At 42.7% G+C, this 16,726-nt stretch overlaps 2 protein-coding genes across 2 annotated transcripts in view; both read right to left on the reverse strand.

Moving 5' to 3' along the window:
• Window positions 1-910, reverse strand: part of PLBD1 (phospholipase B domain containing 1) — a 42,088-nt gene extending 41,178 nt beyond the window's left edge. The window contains exon 1 of the mRNA XM_068940178.1: window positions 576-910. Coding sequence (XP_068796279.1) covers window positions 576-657 — 82 coding nt within the window. The 5' untranslated portion in view covers window positions 658-910. The remainder of the gene's footprint in view (window positions 1-575) is intronic.
• Window positions 911-3,466: 2,556 nt separating this feature from the next.
• The window catches only part of GUCY2C (guanylate cyclase 2C), a 48,694-nt gene continuing 35,434 nt past the window's right edge, over window positions 3,467-16,726 (reverse strand). Inside the window, exons 20-27 of the mRNA XM_009665300.2 lie at window positions 15,035-15,126; window positions 13,299-13,457; window positions 9,994-10,186; window positions 9,416-9,590; window positions 8,411-8,509; window positions 7,545-7,639; window positions 6,819-6,895; window positions 3,467-4,802 (exon numbers count right to left, since the gene is read on the reverse strand). Coding sequence (XP_009663595.1) covers window positions 4,628-4,802; window positions 6,819-6,895; window positions 7,545-7,639; window positions 8,411-8,509; window positions 9,416-9,590; window positions 9,994-10,186; window positions 13,299-13,457; window positions 15,035-15,126 — 1,065 coding nt within the window. The 3' untranslated portion in view covers window positions 3,467-4,627. The remainder of the gene's footprint in view (window positions 4,803-6,818; window positions 6,896-7,544; window positions 7,640-8,410; window positions 8,510-9,415; window positions 9,591-9,993; window positions 10,187-13,298; window positions 13,458-15,034; window positions 15,127-16,726) is intronic.

The raw sequence follows: 16,726 nt of genomic DNA on the forward strand, positions 1-16,726 counted from the left end.
CTGTAGGCCACAGCACCAAAAAGAAGCATTCTGTACAACACGTGTAAAGATAAGCGCCACTGGGAGCCAGAGGCTGTTTCCCCATTTGCTTAATTCGAAGTTTGTTTCTCCTGACCCATTTCGGGAACCCGAGAGGCAGCGTTTGGGAAGCATGTGTTAATACAACACGAGCACCGGCACCTCCTGACACGCCTGCCACAGCCCGCAGGGCGTGAAGGGGTCTGGGGGGCAGCTCTGTCCCTGCTCCCGGGCCCCAGGGTGGAGGTTAACCACTCTCAGGGGCCGAGCCCCCACCGATTACCAAGGGGACCCGATGGGTTTGGGGAGGGCGGGGGGGGGTGCCGCACGCCCAAAGGAGACGGGCAGACGCACACCAGCGAGACGCCGCCGGGGCCGGTGCACGGAGCCCGCAGCGAGCCCAGGCTGGCCGCGCCGCGGAGCCTGGGGAGCGGCAGGCAGCCCGGCGCCGGGCTCCGCTCCCGGCTGCTCCAGAGCCGGCGGCAGCCGCCAGCCTCTCCTCCGCCCGCCCAAGGAGCCCTGGGGCCAGGCCCCGCCGCCGCCCGCCACCGCCTCACCTGCTCGGCCCCCCGCCGCCGCCCACAGCAGGACGAGCGCCCAGCAGCAGCAGCACACGGCAGCGCCGCCGAGCCGGGCCATGCTGCTCCCCCGCGTCTCCTGCGGGCGCCGGGAGGCGGCGGGACTTTAAGAAGTTTCCTTCGCTCGCTCAGGGCAGGTCTCGCCGCTGCCCCCGCCTCCTCTCCACCGCCCGCCCCGGTCCTGGCGCCCAGAGCCTGGGGCGGCCCTGCTGGGGTGAGGGCTGCCCGCACGCCGCCCCCTCCATCCGCTCCGCTCCCCTCCGGCTCTGGGCAGGCAGCGGCCGCCCCGAGCCAGCCCCCCACCTTCCCCCTTCGCCGAGGGGCGCGGCGGCCGTTGGGCGCGGCGGCCGTTGCGGCTGGCCCCGCCCCGCCCCGCCTCGCCTCGCCTCGCCTCAGCGGCGGCGCGGCGCGTGTTCCCGAGGCCGCCGCACGTTGCCTGCCGCGCCGAGGAGAGGGGAAGGCGAAAGGCCAAAGCGGGCGGCGAGCCCCGGCCCCCGCCCTTGTTTTAAGCTTCCCGAGGGTCCGGGGGGAGGTCGGGGCTCCCCGCGGGGTCCAGGCGCGGCCTCGTCTCGGCGTTGCTCGCGTGTCCGGCGGCAGCAGGGAGAGCAAGCCGGCGGCTTCCCTCCCTCCCTCCGTCCTGCCTTGCCGGAGTCGCTGCACACAGCGGGGAAGGGGCTGCCAGGAAAGGTCGCGATAAAGCAACCCAAGAGTTAACAAGAGTTGGGTGGTGTCTTGTCAAGCTGCGGGTCACCAGCAGCTGAAGAGCAGCTTCTGGCCCTCTTGAAAAAAATGACCGCGACCGCTGCACGTGTCTCAGGAAAAAACAAAACTGAGGCGCAACCCTTTTTCTAACATTTACAGATATGGGTTATTTCCTGTTTGCCCTTTCTCTGCCCCTGTGACTTAGATTATCTCAAATGTGGCCCTCCCCTCCTTCCCCCCAGCGTTGGATATTCCTCTGGTGTCCTAAAGCAGCCATTATTAGGGCTTTCTATTTTGCTGATTGTTTAATACTGTTCAAATTTGATACTGGGTTCGTGCAATAGCCTCGTGTAACAAGGTCACACACCCACCAGTTCAGGCGAAACAGCAAGTCTTGGCTTCGTGCCCAGGATAACAGCACTATCACACCATTACCGGCTATAAGAATCATTCTGTTCCCATTGCTTTTTTGCTCTGGGCTACTTTTACTAGATAAGGCTAGGACCAGTGGTGTTACTTTTTTCTTCTTCTTTTTCTTCTTCTTTTTTTGCCTCTCCAGTAAAGAATAAGTCTTAATGTCAGTGTTGTGTTTGCCTGAGGTGTATTTTCCTGATACTTCATTTATGAAAAATGCTTTTCCAAATGAAAAATTCACCTCTGTTAGATGCTACTCTCAATTTGCCCGTACTGGTGAATTAAAATATCAAATAATACTTTCCATAGGATTCCTCCTGTAGGACTACCACAGAAAATGAGTATTTAAAAAAAAAAAATCTCTGTGTACATGTGATGGGCATGGTCGGGAATTAGAGGCACATGCAACTTTGGATAGGAAATGCAAATAAGCAGTGCTAAACCAGGAAGGCTGTGCAGATGCTTGAGAACACAAAGATGGAGAAAAGGAGGGGGAGTATACATGTGACCATGGCTATAAAACTCCTGTGTGTTTGGAACCATTTACTTCCAACTGCTCCCAACCCAGGGATTCACAGATTTATGTGAGGTAAGTTCAAATGAACAGGTGAAGGTGCAGCCAAAATCCTCTCCATTTGGAGGGCAAAACCACATCTCACATTAGATTTTTAATATAATTTATCACTGTTTAGAAAAAAAAAATGGAGAGCTCTGTGACTGGAACTTCAGTGACAGACTTCTAATGGTAGAGAGCCCTTTGATCTAATGGATAATAACAGGAGGCAGTGGTAAGACCTTGAAACTGGACAGATTCAGAGCAGAAAGCAGGTACAAGTTTTTGAAAAGATTAGTCAAAAATGAATTTGTTGTGATGCATGGGTAATCGAAATGCAAAGGGGCAGAATCATGTTGAAAGCCAACATGCCAGAAGATGGATCAATCGACTCATTACTAAGGTAACTATTTACCTCCAAGGAATTAAACAAAAATCATGATCTGAAGAGTGCAGGAAGGAGAAGGACCACTGCAAACCAAAAACAAACTAAATTAATTGTCTCAATCAGTGTCAGCAGATATTTGTTCTAAAATAAATCATATCTCAGAGGTGTCAAGGATGGAGCCCATAAAATTCCTCTTTAAAAATGGACTCAAGTCACTTCAAACAGCAGAGCAGCTCTGCTTAAAGTAATGGGCTTCTTCAGTCTTGAGGAGTCCAACACTTGTCACGGCAGGTAGCACTACAGTGCAGCGCTTGCACCAGAGAATGCAGATATAGAGATGAAGAGTGTTGATAAGTCCCTTGAGGGGCAGGAAATAGCAGACATGCTGACTTTATACTTTCTTACTGTACTTTATACTCCTTTTAAACCAAATCAGTTTTAGAATACCAGTCATTTTTTCTGTCCTCATCCCAATGAACACTTCCATTAGGGTGGTCTGGCACCAACATAAAAAATTATTGTGTGTATTCGTGTGAGACCAAGTTTAAAATTGGTTTCCTATCATCTGGAAACTATGTCTGTTGGTTACATGCTATCTGCTCTTTCTGTCTATATCCTGTTCCGGGGTGTAAGAATTTAGGTTATATGGGCAACATTGTTAAGTCCTGCAGCAGCTCCTGGTTTAGTTTTTCCAGGACTCTTTACACTTCAGGCCTATCTATTTACATCTATATTGTTCCTTCTTTTAAAATTCTAGTTTAGGTTAACAAAGAAGAAATGCAGGAGACAGGCTTGCTATTTTTTGTCATTTTTAGGGCGTTTACTTGGACAAAAATGACAAAAATGCTGTTCAAAACCATAAAGGAATGATTTGGGGATAACTTAAGCACCAAGTTTTAAGTTAGGATTAAGTCTGAATCCTAACCAGTATTTGACAATTGTGAAAGAAGCAGCTCTGAGAACTTCCTAAAAGCTGTGGTCCACTGACAAGATTTGAAAACCACCGACACACAAAAGGCATTTGCAAAAATTTTGCTCACTAGTTCTTAGTTTTTCAGTTGAAAGGTGGTTTTCTTTTATAGGTGCCCCCCTGTGCTTTGGTTGCTTTTTAAAGGTGATTATTAATATAAATGTTGCGATGTCAGTTAATGAGTGAGTCAACTCAGTAAAATCTGAGTTCTGCCTGGTTGTGAAACTTCATTCAAAAGCTGAATTGAAAGTTTCTGAGGTTTAAGAAATTGACATAAGTTGTTTTCTTCATTTCTGTTGCACTTCTGATCTGAAGGCAGAAGCAGAAGTAGAGAAAAGATATGAAAGGGTCTGTTTTTGCAAGATTTCCAGTTTCATTTTGCAGGCCCAAGAGATTCAGATAAGCTTTAGTAATCATACAAGTTTTGGAGTAATCTCTAAAGATAAATAATGGAAGTGCTATCTCTTGAGCAAAGTCAATTTAATTAAGCAAAACACTGCAGACACTGGGCAAAACTACAGAAGAAGCAAAATGCCAAAATATCCCAGACTTATCAATATTTTTAATGTTATTTTCAAATATAGTATAACAAATCTTTTTTTCCAAATAAAAATTACAAATTAAGCACAACATTTAAAAATCATGACAAATTAAGGCTTTACTATGAATATTTTCAGAAGCAGATTATTGAACAGCCTATCACATTTAAAAAAAATAAAACAAAACAAAACAGAAAAGCTATCTTCCAGTCTCAAGTGGTAGGTATTTTCTTTTCCCTCAAATCAGACTGCATGCGTCCTTCTGAAGTCATCAGACGATTTGGACATGACGGTGAAGAGAGGTTTGAATTACTGCTTACAGGTCAGATGTTAGAAAGGATGCCTGAAAGGGTAATTTCCTTCCCCTCTACCTGAGAATATAAAACTACAGCCTTTACCTAAAATACACGGGAGAGTGTGCATAGATTTGCTGCAGCTTTTTAAGCCATACTAACCATACTGGTTTTAAAGATATGTGGCAGAATTATCTGTGCTGGCCAGTTGCAGGTATTCTAGGGTACCTGTTCGGTAGCTGGGTACCCGTGAAAGCTCTTGCTTCTTGAACCCTTCGATTTCCCGTTTCTGAAGAGTCTTAGTTATCATCTCTGCTAAGTCGTCTTGTAACCGCTGCTGATTCTCCCTGAAAGCAACAGGACAGAAACAATTTCAGTGATTCTCACAACATTCATAGTGATCCCCAGGCCCCCACTGTTTTTTCAGTATTTCTATGCTATGTTTATCGTCATGACAGTCACACGCTGCTGAAACAAAGTGTGGGCAGAACCAAATTCAGTTTCTGAATTTGGGAATATAAATCAAGATGTGCAGATTTGCAGTAGTGTCATTAACAATCTTAAAAAAAAAAATTCAGCTTCATTTGTTAGGAAAAGAAAGAACTGAATTAGATTCACTCCCAATTGAAGGAGATTCTAGCTCTCAACGCCATTACCAGAACCAGCATTTCCACTAGTCAACTTCGGGTGGCCTTCAGTAACAGAGCTGCCACATTTCCAGAAATTTCTGCAGCGTGTCTGGTTTTTGCCAGAGCACCACACATGTAACAGTTTAAAGGTGCAATTTTATCTGTCACAGCCTATGTGAGGAAGTGAAAACAAAAACATCACTGATCACAATGATCAGGCTCACGAGGTACTTTCGAAACTTGAATTCCAGATTAATTACCAATACAATAATTCTGATAATCTCAACCAATCATTTTAATTTAAAAAACCGTACTGAGGTTAGAAATGCATCATAGAAGTGAGCCCAACAGTGTTTCCTGTCAGCCCAGAGAAGATGACTTGTACTTTCCATTTTAAAAAATCAAGAGTTATGAGATTCTGTAGAAGATAAAAATTTCAATTGCTTCTGTTTTGCAAATGTCCTGAAAAAAACTTTATCCTTCAAGTTTCTCTTAGCCATCTCTTTTCTCTTAGGTAGATATGAATAAATTGGCAGAAAATTTTACTTGTGCAATGGAAAGTGTGTAATTTTCAAAACTTCTGCGGTAAAAGTAAACCTTTACATTTACTCACGCCTTTCACCATAGTTGATCCTAATGTACTTAACAAACTACGATTTGCAATGTAATTGCTTGAAGTTGTCGTGAAACACTGTCATTTCTAAGTAGATACCAGCAAGTTCTCATTTAGTAAAGAGCAATGTGCACAAGGATTTGGAGGATTTAGTTCCACGTTCTAGTGAGGTCACAGGAATTAATGCTCTACTCATATGCACGCTACACGAGAAACGAACACAACCAGTCGTTGACACTTCAGTTTTACATTGTTTCTCAAAGACAACACTCCCACTATTACTCTTGTTTTGCATTTATATGGAATAAAACATAGTTCAGGTCCAGGACATCAACCTCATATTTTTTTTCCTGGTAACTAACCCCTTATGTGTTAGAAAGTAAGCTTTTGTTCACTTTTTACAGACTATGCCTGTGCAATACTGCAGTAACTTTGCCCACTTCTAGCAGAATATTGTTTAAAATCCTGCCTGTCCCACTCCTTCTGCACGTTCCCCCACAAGACGCACAACCACGCACATTTAATTGGTCCACACACACACCAGTTCTAAAAGGCAGACTCTGAAATTCAGCCATCTCCATCCCCAGGGAAGCAGAGAAATTGCTTTGCAGGCTTCCTGCAAGGCACAGACAACTTGTTGCACAGGCCAGATTTAGATGCTAATGCTGCTTCGCTGCTGCTAAAAATCCACAAAAAGGTATAACTATATAAGGAGAGCTGCACATTCTGTTGCAGTTATCCTTTTGCTGTAGTGTCAGGCACAGGTGGAGTTAGAACTAAAGTTTTTGGGAATATTAACAATTGTCATTTTTCTGCCCATGCTCTGCATATACTAGAGCGGCAACTTGTCTTCTAACTCTTATTTCCCTTCCAAGGAAATGAGCCTCTTAAGCGCTTATACATACAAATAACCTTCAGCACATGCACAGTCCTATAGCTAATGCTGTCATGAATATTTACACATGTTTATATGCACATGCACTGTTAAATCCTTTAACTAATGGAGGCAAGTCAAGCATTACAGGAAAAAAAAAAAAAAAGAGCCTGAGGAGGAACAGTGAAGGCCAAACTGCAAAGACTGGGATTTTCTATTTTCTTTTCGCATGTAAAGACCATCTTACACAGAAGGAGGTGTTGGGAGATTATATTCCTTGTCCTCGGTGCCCGTCAACCAGTAGGTAACCTCAGTTCCTCTGCCCTAAATATGTATGACAAAGAAGAGAAAGCACAATTTAGGGATTAGAGTGTAATTTCCTATAGTTAATTTATTTAAACGATACTGTATTGCACATTGCTGTATTTGCCTTTTCTTGTTTTCAGTAACTGATGATCACAGCAAAGGATTAAGAATCAGATGTAGGAACAAGAATAATAGAGGAGATGCAATTGCTCATTCATTCCCTTGTTCCATGACCTGGAACACACACCACAGAAGAGGTGAGCTGTGCTACCTGTCTTCAGCAGCCAAGTACAGACATCTGCCAAGTTTAATAGACTAAAATAAATAGATAGACAGACAGATAGCAGAACAAGAGCAAATTAGCAATAGATTCAGCTTCCCATCCATCAGACCCATTCAGCATTACTACCGAATTTCCTGTTGCCAATGGTATGTTTATCGTTTATTCTCTACTTCTTTATGTTGGCTTAATTTATGTCTTGGGCACTTCTTCATTGACTGTGTTGTCTTCATGGAAGTATCTTCATCACTTTGAAACTGTGATACCAATTGACCTGTGACTGTTGTTCCCCAGCTGTTAATTAAGTTGTGGGGTTCTGCCAGCTATATACTCCTTTTAAAGTGATCTCTCTTCTCTGTGTATGTGCTTGTGCATGGTGCACGTTACCTTCAAGTATGTCTCTCCTCTCATTTCATATTGGAACCGGCAGCCTGTTCTTTTCAGGATGGCAATAGTGGAACCATTTACATGAATCCTTAAAGCTAAAAATAAACAAAAAAACAGTGAAAGCTCAGCCTGGAAATGTAATACACAATCATATTAAGTATTTGTGAAAACTTGTGCCATGGCAGAAGCTCTTCCAATTGTTGACAGCATAAATTCTGAGAGTCAGATTAAATGAGAATCAGTTATACCGCTGTATCAAAAATCCTACTCCATTATATGGGATTGTATCTATGGAAAGGGCAGAACACTAAATAGGAATAACTGGTACAGCCATTGATCTGAAATACAGGTGACATGGGTATTTCTAGTGTTTAGATACCAAAAGGGAAAAGAATAATTGAGAGGTATCTTATATAGAGAATGCTAATGCAAAGACACCAGGCAGAAGGAAGACAAACTGGCTCCTGGCCTAGTTCCCTGCTGGTGAAGCTGAAAAGATATTTACTTCAGTTTAAAATATACAGTCAGCATACTTACACAGGAAAGCTGTAATACAATTTTAGGTGAAATAAAATATACAATTCATACAATTCAACTAAATCTGAGACAGGTTCCATCTTCCAGAGGAACTCAGCCAGCCAACCAGCTTACTCCCTGTTACCAGCACTGAAGCAGGAACAAGAAACAATTCTTCACTGCCTAACAGGGAGGTGGAACAATGGGTAGTCAAAATGAGCAGGGCTTCTTCATCTTTAAAACTTCTGCGATCTGATAATAAATTGTTCTCAGCTGAAAATAAACACTCTGATCACAAAAACAGATGGTCTTCTGTCCTGCTACACTGACAGATAGAATTAAACTCTTACGTAAGCCTGTGGATTCCATCCGTGAAGCTGTGTTCACTGTATCTCCAAACAAACAGTAACGAGGCATTTTTATTCCAACCACACCAGCTGCACATGGACCTAGAAATGGGATATAGGGAATGAAAAAGGTGGATCAAGAGATTGTATTTGGAAGGTGTCACTTGCTGTTGCAGAGCAATGCCAGTACCTGCTGGGTTTCTGGGTTTCCCACTAATTGGCAATAGTCCCTGCCTCGCTACCTAAAGTATCTGGCAGTCTCCCATTCCACTCCAAACCAGGCCTAGCTCCGTTCATCTTACATAACCCAACAGGAACATAAAGAGGACACAGCTGCACACTACTTGAACACAGTTTCTATGCATTAAAAAATACAGATAGTGACTCAGTTTTGGAAGCGGGAGGAAAAAAGAACAAGCTTCATTATGGAGGGAATTCATAGTGGTGTCTCAAGGGGTCTCCCAGTGCCTCTGTTGCTTTCACTTCTGTGTTCCTCCTCTGATAGTGGGTATTCAGGTGATTTTTGAAACAAGCAAATAGGAAAAGATAAAATTTCCCCAAGTACCTATTGTATTATCTGCAATTCTCCTTTGAGAAAAATTCTTTAATTATTGGATTGGTCAGAACTTTTGCCTCAAAAAGCATAGAACACAGGTCTGCTTTATACGGCTACATAAGCATACCTGACGTAGCTGATCTCCACTTTGGTAAGGGGGCGTGATCTTTTAAGGCTCGGTGGATAAACTGGCTTAATCCAGGAGCCATGGCAGTTGTGCTTCATAGTTACTAACTTAAGCTATGGATATTGGCTAGGCTACTATAAGGGAGCAAGCCAGTGGCTTATTTACTTCTGTTGCCCTTCCCCCAGGAATATTGTTCTCAACCTGATTCTTCATGAGGAGAGCAGTTGTGTGTGATGTGCTACCAGCTTTTCCATGGATGTCTATTCTGTTAAGTTCAAGAACAACACAACTACATTGTCACTGCTCGTCTAGCACCACTGTATACCAGAGTGAATTCCAATGCGAATCCAAACAGGCAGGCCTGGCAGATGTCGCAGTTCAAAGGATCCCATGAAGCTGAGGATGTCCAGAGCCATCATAGAGATGTCTACTGCATGCCGATTGCCGTTCCTCTTTGGTAAACCGCTCACCACCATGTAGGCATCACCAATGGTCTCAACCTGTGGTGGAAACAATTAAAAGTTGCCAACTGCATACACAGCAAAATAAATATTTAGTTAAGAGCAGAAAGGCCTTATCAGATCCTCTTGTCCATGACTAAGCATGCCCTCCCCAACCAGCAAGATCGCTTCATTTAAGATAGCTGACACCTTTTTCGGTATGTGAGTATTCATAACTGTACACAGCATTCCAAGTAATGAACCTGTGACCACCTGGTATAGAAAATTAGCTATAAGCAGGCACACAAGCATTGATATGAGGTAATCTTGGCTTCTTTGTATCTCTCTTATCTTTGCTCGTCTTTGCTAGTGCCGAGACATTCTTCCTAAACCCACCACATTATCCAGTTTTGATTTCTGTGTCCCCTGGTTGTTAACTGAGCAAAAGTGAGGAGCTAATCACCTTGTAAACATCATGATGGTCAAGAATGTGATCAAAGTTCTTGTAGATATCGTTGAGCATATCTACCACCTCCATTGGGGTGCTGTATTTGCAGAGTGTGGTGAAGCCAACAATGTCACTGAAGTAGATCGTGACTTCTTCAAATAGCTCTGGCTCTACCAGGCCAGTTTCTTTCAAAGATTTTACTACTGGCCTGCGGGTACAGAGAAGGCAGAAAGACAGATGAATAATCTGTGTTTTACATTACAGGAATTCTCTCACACAACCCAACCACATCATCGTTTCCAGGGTAGGAAACATCAAATAGTTTGCTGAAAGCAACCAGTTGTAATAGCATTTTAGATGTCCATAATGCCTTTCAGCCAGGGACCTCAAAGCACTTACTAATATTAATTAATGCACAACAGCCTTACAAAATACGAGTGTGTTAAGTAAAAGCCATGAGGAAACTGAGGCACAGGACAACTGAGCTTCTTGGTTAAGGTCAGAAGTGGGGAAACTGTACCAAAGCTAAAATTCAAATTCTGGAACTTCTGACTTGTAGTCCTAGATTCTACTCCCACTTTTGTTCCCAGCAAGTGAGAACAGACACTTTTTTCTGTTTCCCTCATGTAGAAATAATTGCATCCTAATAACTACATCACCTCATCCTGATTTCAGATGAGATATCATAGTCTGATAATTTTAAGGAACAAAAATTCAATATCATGACACTCAGTATCCATGCAGATGGATTTTCATTTTCTTGCATGTCTAAATCCAGGAAAAGATCTGTTTCTCGTGGGGAAATTAGATGAGAATAACTGAAAGAGACGTAGAAAATGTAGGTCTCGTACAATGCTGTGTTTCATGGCAACGAGATAGTAATACGGTCCTGGGAACAAAGGGTGGAAAGGAAACAGATTTCTTGTCCCACAGCCTATATACCCAGAACATTTCAGATTTCCCCTAAAATTGGATTGGACTGAACAAACACTTAAAATTTCTTTTTTTTTTCTTTTTTTTAAATGAGTCATAAAGTCAATACCTCGACTACTTAAATGCCCTTGAAACTAGTGATAACATACCATGATAGTTTTGCTATTCTAAATGTATGCAATACCAAAATTACTAGCATCACCAGTATTGCAATTTCAATAATACTTGTCCTGTGCCTTCCTCTAAAGCATCCGTCTAGTCCAGTGGAGCCCAATATGGCCCAACCCTTCTCAGCCTCTCTGTTTCACTGCAAACCACAGCCTGAAGCTGGTCTGCATTCCTCCTGCTCTCCAGCTGGAGACAGTCCTTCTACCTAGCATAGTGCTAGGGCAGAACAGAGCTCTGTGCATATGGGATCAGTGCAGATCTCTGGTGTCTGCCAGGAAGGCAGTGAAAGAGGTTTTGTGCTGGAAAATGGGATCCTGTATATGAGGGGAGATGGACGAAAATAATGGGTCCCAGTAGCATCTTGGCATGACACTCCGCCGGAGTCTCCTGGTCTCACCAGGGTGGAGACTTCAGGGACAGGTTCTTCCTTCCTCCATAGCAAGGGGGAAAGGAGGCCATACCTATGCCCCTAGAAACATCTCTACCCTTTTGCCCAAAGGACTTCATAGTTCTTGGAATGGGATGGTATTGTAATATTTTGTTTTTGCATCAGTATCAGAAAAGATTCAAGTGAGGTTGCCATTGCTACATGATGGTCTACCTGACTATCACAGCAGCCCTTCAGACTACTGCCTTCTAAATTTGCAGTCTTACTTGATTGTAAACAATCCTTGTTGTTCTCAATTGTAAACAATTGAGAACAAGCCTTAAAGCACTAGGATCCCTTCTGTGTCCTACATATAACTGAGGAAAACTAGAGACAACATTAGGGTTAGGCAGCCAGTCTCCACCACAGACTTGCACTGCCTGAAATTGTGCATATTAATGGTGAGGAGACATATTATCCTCAGCTTCTTTCTAGACTGTTTGGTGAGGGTTTGGCAGCTTTGGATGTTAAACACCACGCCACTTTGTACATGTGTATGTTTGCTTTTAAGAAGAATACAGCTGCTTGGGCTGCTATTTTGGTCAGATTCCACTAGGATTAAGTGTCCTACCTCCCTGACTTGCCCCCTCTGGTCTCAGCTAAGCATGTCACTGTAGTGCTCTTCACTTCCTAATGCTAATGCCTGCTGTTGGAACTACTGTCTGTGCTGTTTCTGAAGGGAGCTATCTGATTCTCATTTATGTAGTTTCTAAAAAACAGCTGGGTTCTTGAGGTTGAGAGAAGCTTGAAGAAATGTAGGCATCAAATTCAGAGTTTTCCTGCTTCTATCACTGGAGCAACTGAAAAACACATGTGGAAGTAGGTAATAAGTATAGTAATATCTCAGTCTGCAAGGTGTTTGAGCCATTTATAAGGATCCTATCTCAGGAAGCTAGTTTTAAAATCAGTCTGTCTATCTGTTAGAACTTACAATGATTATGTAAAATTAAGAGTCTTCATAATTCATGTTACTGCCACGTTGTTGAACGCTCAATACCGATGCTGATAAAATGAGAAGGACTGATCTGGCCAGTCGTGGTCAAAAGAAGATTCTTAAGTGTCAGTAACATTCAGGTAGGTCATGTAATTTTATGGCTTAGGATGGTACACACAAGTGTGAAAATGCTCGTCTGTTGTGATACAAATGTTACTAAGACACATCTGTCATTAGCAACCTTAACTACAGGTAAATGAGGGTGTCCTTACCACAGTCTCAGCCTTTTCCAGGCAAATACACTTTGTGGATGAATGAAGATTCTTTTTGGTGGCTCCCTAACTGACACATTTTCCTTCCTTTGGCTTAAATCATTATACTGTAATTGTAGATCACATCTGGTTCATCTGAGCTCCAGCTTGTTCATAACTAAGGCTTCAGTTCAGTAAATCTTTTTAACTCTAACCATACGTTTAAATGCTGAGTTGAACTGGAGCCTCAGGCAGTGACTGCCTAGATAAGCAGCAGTGGCCTATATGGGAAATCACACCAGAATGCAAAGCCTATGGAAAGTCTATGGTTCCGTCTGGGCAAAGAAGGCCATATTTTCCCTGTCTGCTACCCATTGTCCTCAAATGGTCAGTACAGGGAGGCAGAAGAGGTACAGAGGGAATTGGTGGCACCTCCTAAATTTGCCCCTTTGCCCATAAGGTTGGGAGAATTAAGACAGAGGAAGTAGCTTTTCATTTCCTCATTTGAAGAAATACAAGTTGAATATTAATTCCAACCCCACTCTTCAAGAATCAGATGATACATGTAAATAAAATTCGAGTGAAAATCCTGCTGGACACTACCAACCTTGGAAGTAACATGAAATTAAGCCTGTCTGCTCTGTCTCTCTCTGCTTTGTATAGCTGTGTCCTTTCCTCCACTAAGTGCTCCAGATTCCGGGAATACAGCTGTAGACGCCGGATCAAGGTATCCATGTAGCTTTCATTGGTCTGGCCATGGTAGTTACTGGGAATAACAGAAATACACAGGAGCCAACAGGGAAGGATGATAAAAACACATTGTTGAGAAAGAAGCAAAAATGAGCAACAGAAAACTTTTGCAGTGTTTGACTTCCATATAGTTAGAATGCAAATTATTTAAAGTACATTGTTCTTAGAGGGTTTCTGTTTGTGACTGGAAAACCTGTGGCCCACAATTGTCACTAGGAGCTGCTAATTCTTAAAGCACCTTCAAATCACTGAGCCTTGCTAACTCCCGGTTACCTTGAGTAATCCATGAACATTCATTTGGAAAAAGTAACTGGCAAGCTTGAATCCTGAGAGAAAGCTAAAGAAACTGGGCAGAAAATTGGACTTAGCATTGAGGTGGGGATTAGACCCAGAAGGACTGAGGAAATTTGGGGCTGTCTGTGTGGAAGACGTAACGATTCAACAGAACAATTAGCAGGCCCAGAGTTATTTTCCTCACAAGATCCCGCAGGCTGCAGGCAGTAGACTAACTGCTGGAAGCAGACATACAGAAGCATGAGCCACTCATAACCCCTGTTTGCCTGGCAGCCCAGGCTCACCAAAGCAGTCTGAAAATAGATGGGGCCAGGCTGACTATAAGAGTCAGACTCATTTTGTACCTGAACGAACTTTAAAAGTGCCCTTACTCTAAACAAATCTTTTTGTCAGGAACATACCATCTTCGAGCCCCTCATGAGAAGAACACCTTGCTACAAGTGGCAAGCGGCAACCTCCATCCTCCTGTAGGAGGGAGACTTAGGAGCTGAACCAAGACTTCTTTCTACCCTGTTGCAGTATGATGTGTTTAGTTACGGATAGTGCAGTTGTCCTTCTACTCATGTAAAGTGTAAAATGATGTGAGTGCTGTTGGGAGTGATTCATGAAGACAGCTTTAAAAACTGGGGAGCAATTTCCCAAGGGAAGTGACTGAAAACTCCCTGTTTGGATATCTGAATAATTAATTCAGGCCAAACATCATAGCAGCAATGCAGCAGTGGCCGGGTGAAAGGCCTGCATAACCTCATAGGGTTTTTTCCAGCTCTGGCCCTTATTATCCCACAACTTTACACCAACAAAACCCTTTAATTAACTCTTCTGATGAGGTACAACCCAGCACTTTTAGTCAGCTTAATTTGGGACCATCCAAACTCATTTATAGTACAACCCAGTCCAGACTTTCTAATCATCCTCTAAGCATTTGCATACATTCATTTCCTGAAATTTTGACATGACTCATTGTCCAACTCTTGACTAGAGACAGGTAGTGAATTACTCGAATGGCTTGAATCTCTAATTACCTAGCTTGCTACTTCACAGTGTACCAATCTGAGGTATGGTGATCATCTTGTCCTCAGCTAATACATGCATAGATGCACATATACACACATACATAAATACATATGTATATATACACATGCATGTGTTCGCCTCCTTTTCTATCAAAGGGTAAGGAAGGATCTAAATGAAGATAGTTTTTCCACTGACTGAATCATATTTACGTCAAGTTATAAACATGAGCTTTCTAACAGCTAGGAGGAGTTAGGAGTATCTTGACAAACAGCCGCTGCTGCTCACCTGAATATTTTAGCCAGAGTGTTCTCAATTTTCTTAAAGTCAGGCCTTTTCTCTGGATCCTCCTCCCAGCAGCTCTTCACTAGTGTATACACCTTCAAACAAAAAAATTAAGGAAAGTCTGCCCAAGCAATTGGCATAGAAGGATAATGGTGCTAAACAGCACTAGTTCGTTATGGAAATTCCGGTTACTCTTGACCAGCAACTTATTAAAATGCATGACTAACTGTTATGAATCTATGGTTAGGACATTCATTGCAAGCATCTTAAACTTAACTCTGTGGTGACTCACGACATGAGCTTAACTTGAATTTGCCATACATAAATGAAAGGTAAGTAAATTGATCCAGGCCTGCAAATGATGCCAGATATGGTTATTGACATGGAGGTCAATGCTGTGCTAATCACATCCCTTAGTATCCTGCATTTGGGATCTTTTAGAAACTAGTGATTCAGTCAGAAAGAAAGGGGTTCATCTGCCCAATATGTAGATGTCTACAACACAGACATCTGCACCTGAGCAAGAAGCCTCAGGAGATATAATCAGTGGAGACACTAGGCACATTTGCAGTGTGATTCATTCTATATTAAAGATATACAAAATAGGTCAGAAGAATGGCACCATGTAAGTGTCCATTTCTTTCCAGTGACTGTGAGGTGATCAGTTCAAATACAAATATGTGCACTGCAGATATCTAAAGTTACCTGAGCTGAGTCCTGCTTGTAATTCAGTCATTTAAAAGCTAGATGCCTATGTCCAGCATAGTCACCTTGGGTTCCCTTAATAATTAATAGAGAGAAAGGCATCTTGGTCTAAGATAGGCCTGGAAGATAGGTCAGAATAGTCCTCTGGATGAGTGTTCTCTCCATCAAATGTAAAGGGGACCTGTGGAGACTAGGTCAGACTGAGATATCCAGCTCATAAATGTCTAAAGATAGGTGGTATGAATCCTCTCTGAAATGTGTTATACTGCCACCTGTTCCTGTGAGATACTATCTCTTGTGATCCTCACACATTATTTAAAGACAAAATATCAGTCTAGCACACTGGATTATTATTCAATTTCAAAAGACATGCCATTGTAATATAAGGACAAGTAAACAGTAGCACTGCTTGAAAGCACTTTCAAAAGATAATGATTGCCCTTCTTGAATTATTGCAACACAATGTACTTGTGAGTATATTATACATTGGATCAAAAGACTGATCTATCCTTTCATATGCAGGTCAGGCTGCTGCTTTCCCACACACAGTTATACAACCCTCACACTTTTATAGTATGTCATATGTTGATGAAACACCTTCTTTATGGTATAGCTGTTCACAGCCCTAAGATGGCTTTAAACTATGTAAGCACATGTTCTTATTTTATTTTAAGGTCTCCTTTGATTCATCCAAATTGAATGTAGTTTTTAGGGAATTCCAAGGGAGGCAGGTGAGAACATTGTCTGATAAGTTTGCTTTTTCCGAGATAACCCAGAGCCTCCCCAGTGAAATGTGCAAATCTACACTGGATCTATTTTCAATGTATATATTAGTTGAGCCATCACTGCGAGAAAACCAAACAAACACTTCACAGGATACACTGAAGAGGGAAGAAATAATTTTCATATGTTGTATTTCATTTCCCTGAACAACTACAGAGCACCTTTTCTGCTCCCGAGTTTAAGGCGTTTGACAGAAAATGCGTGCAG

The sequence above is a fragment of the Struthio camelus genome, chromosome 1 (assembly GCF_040807025.1).
Source record: "Struthio camelus isolate bStrCam1 chromosome 1, bStrCam1.hap1, whole genome shotgun sequence".
Taxonomy (NCBI): Eukaryota; Metazoa; Chordata; class Aves; order Struthioniformes; family Struthionidae; genus Struthio; species Struthio camelus.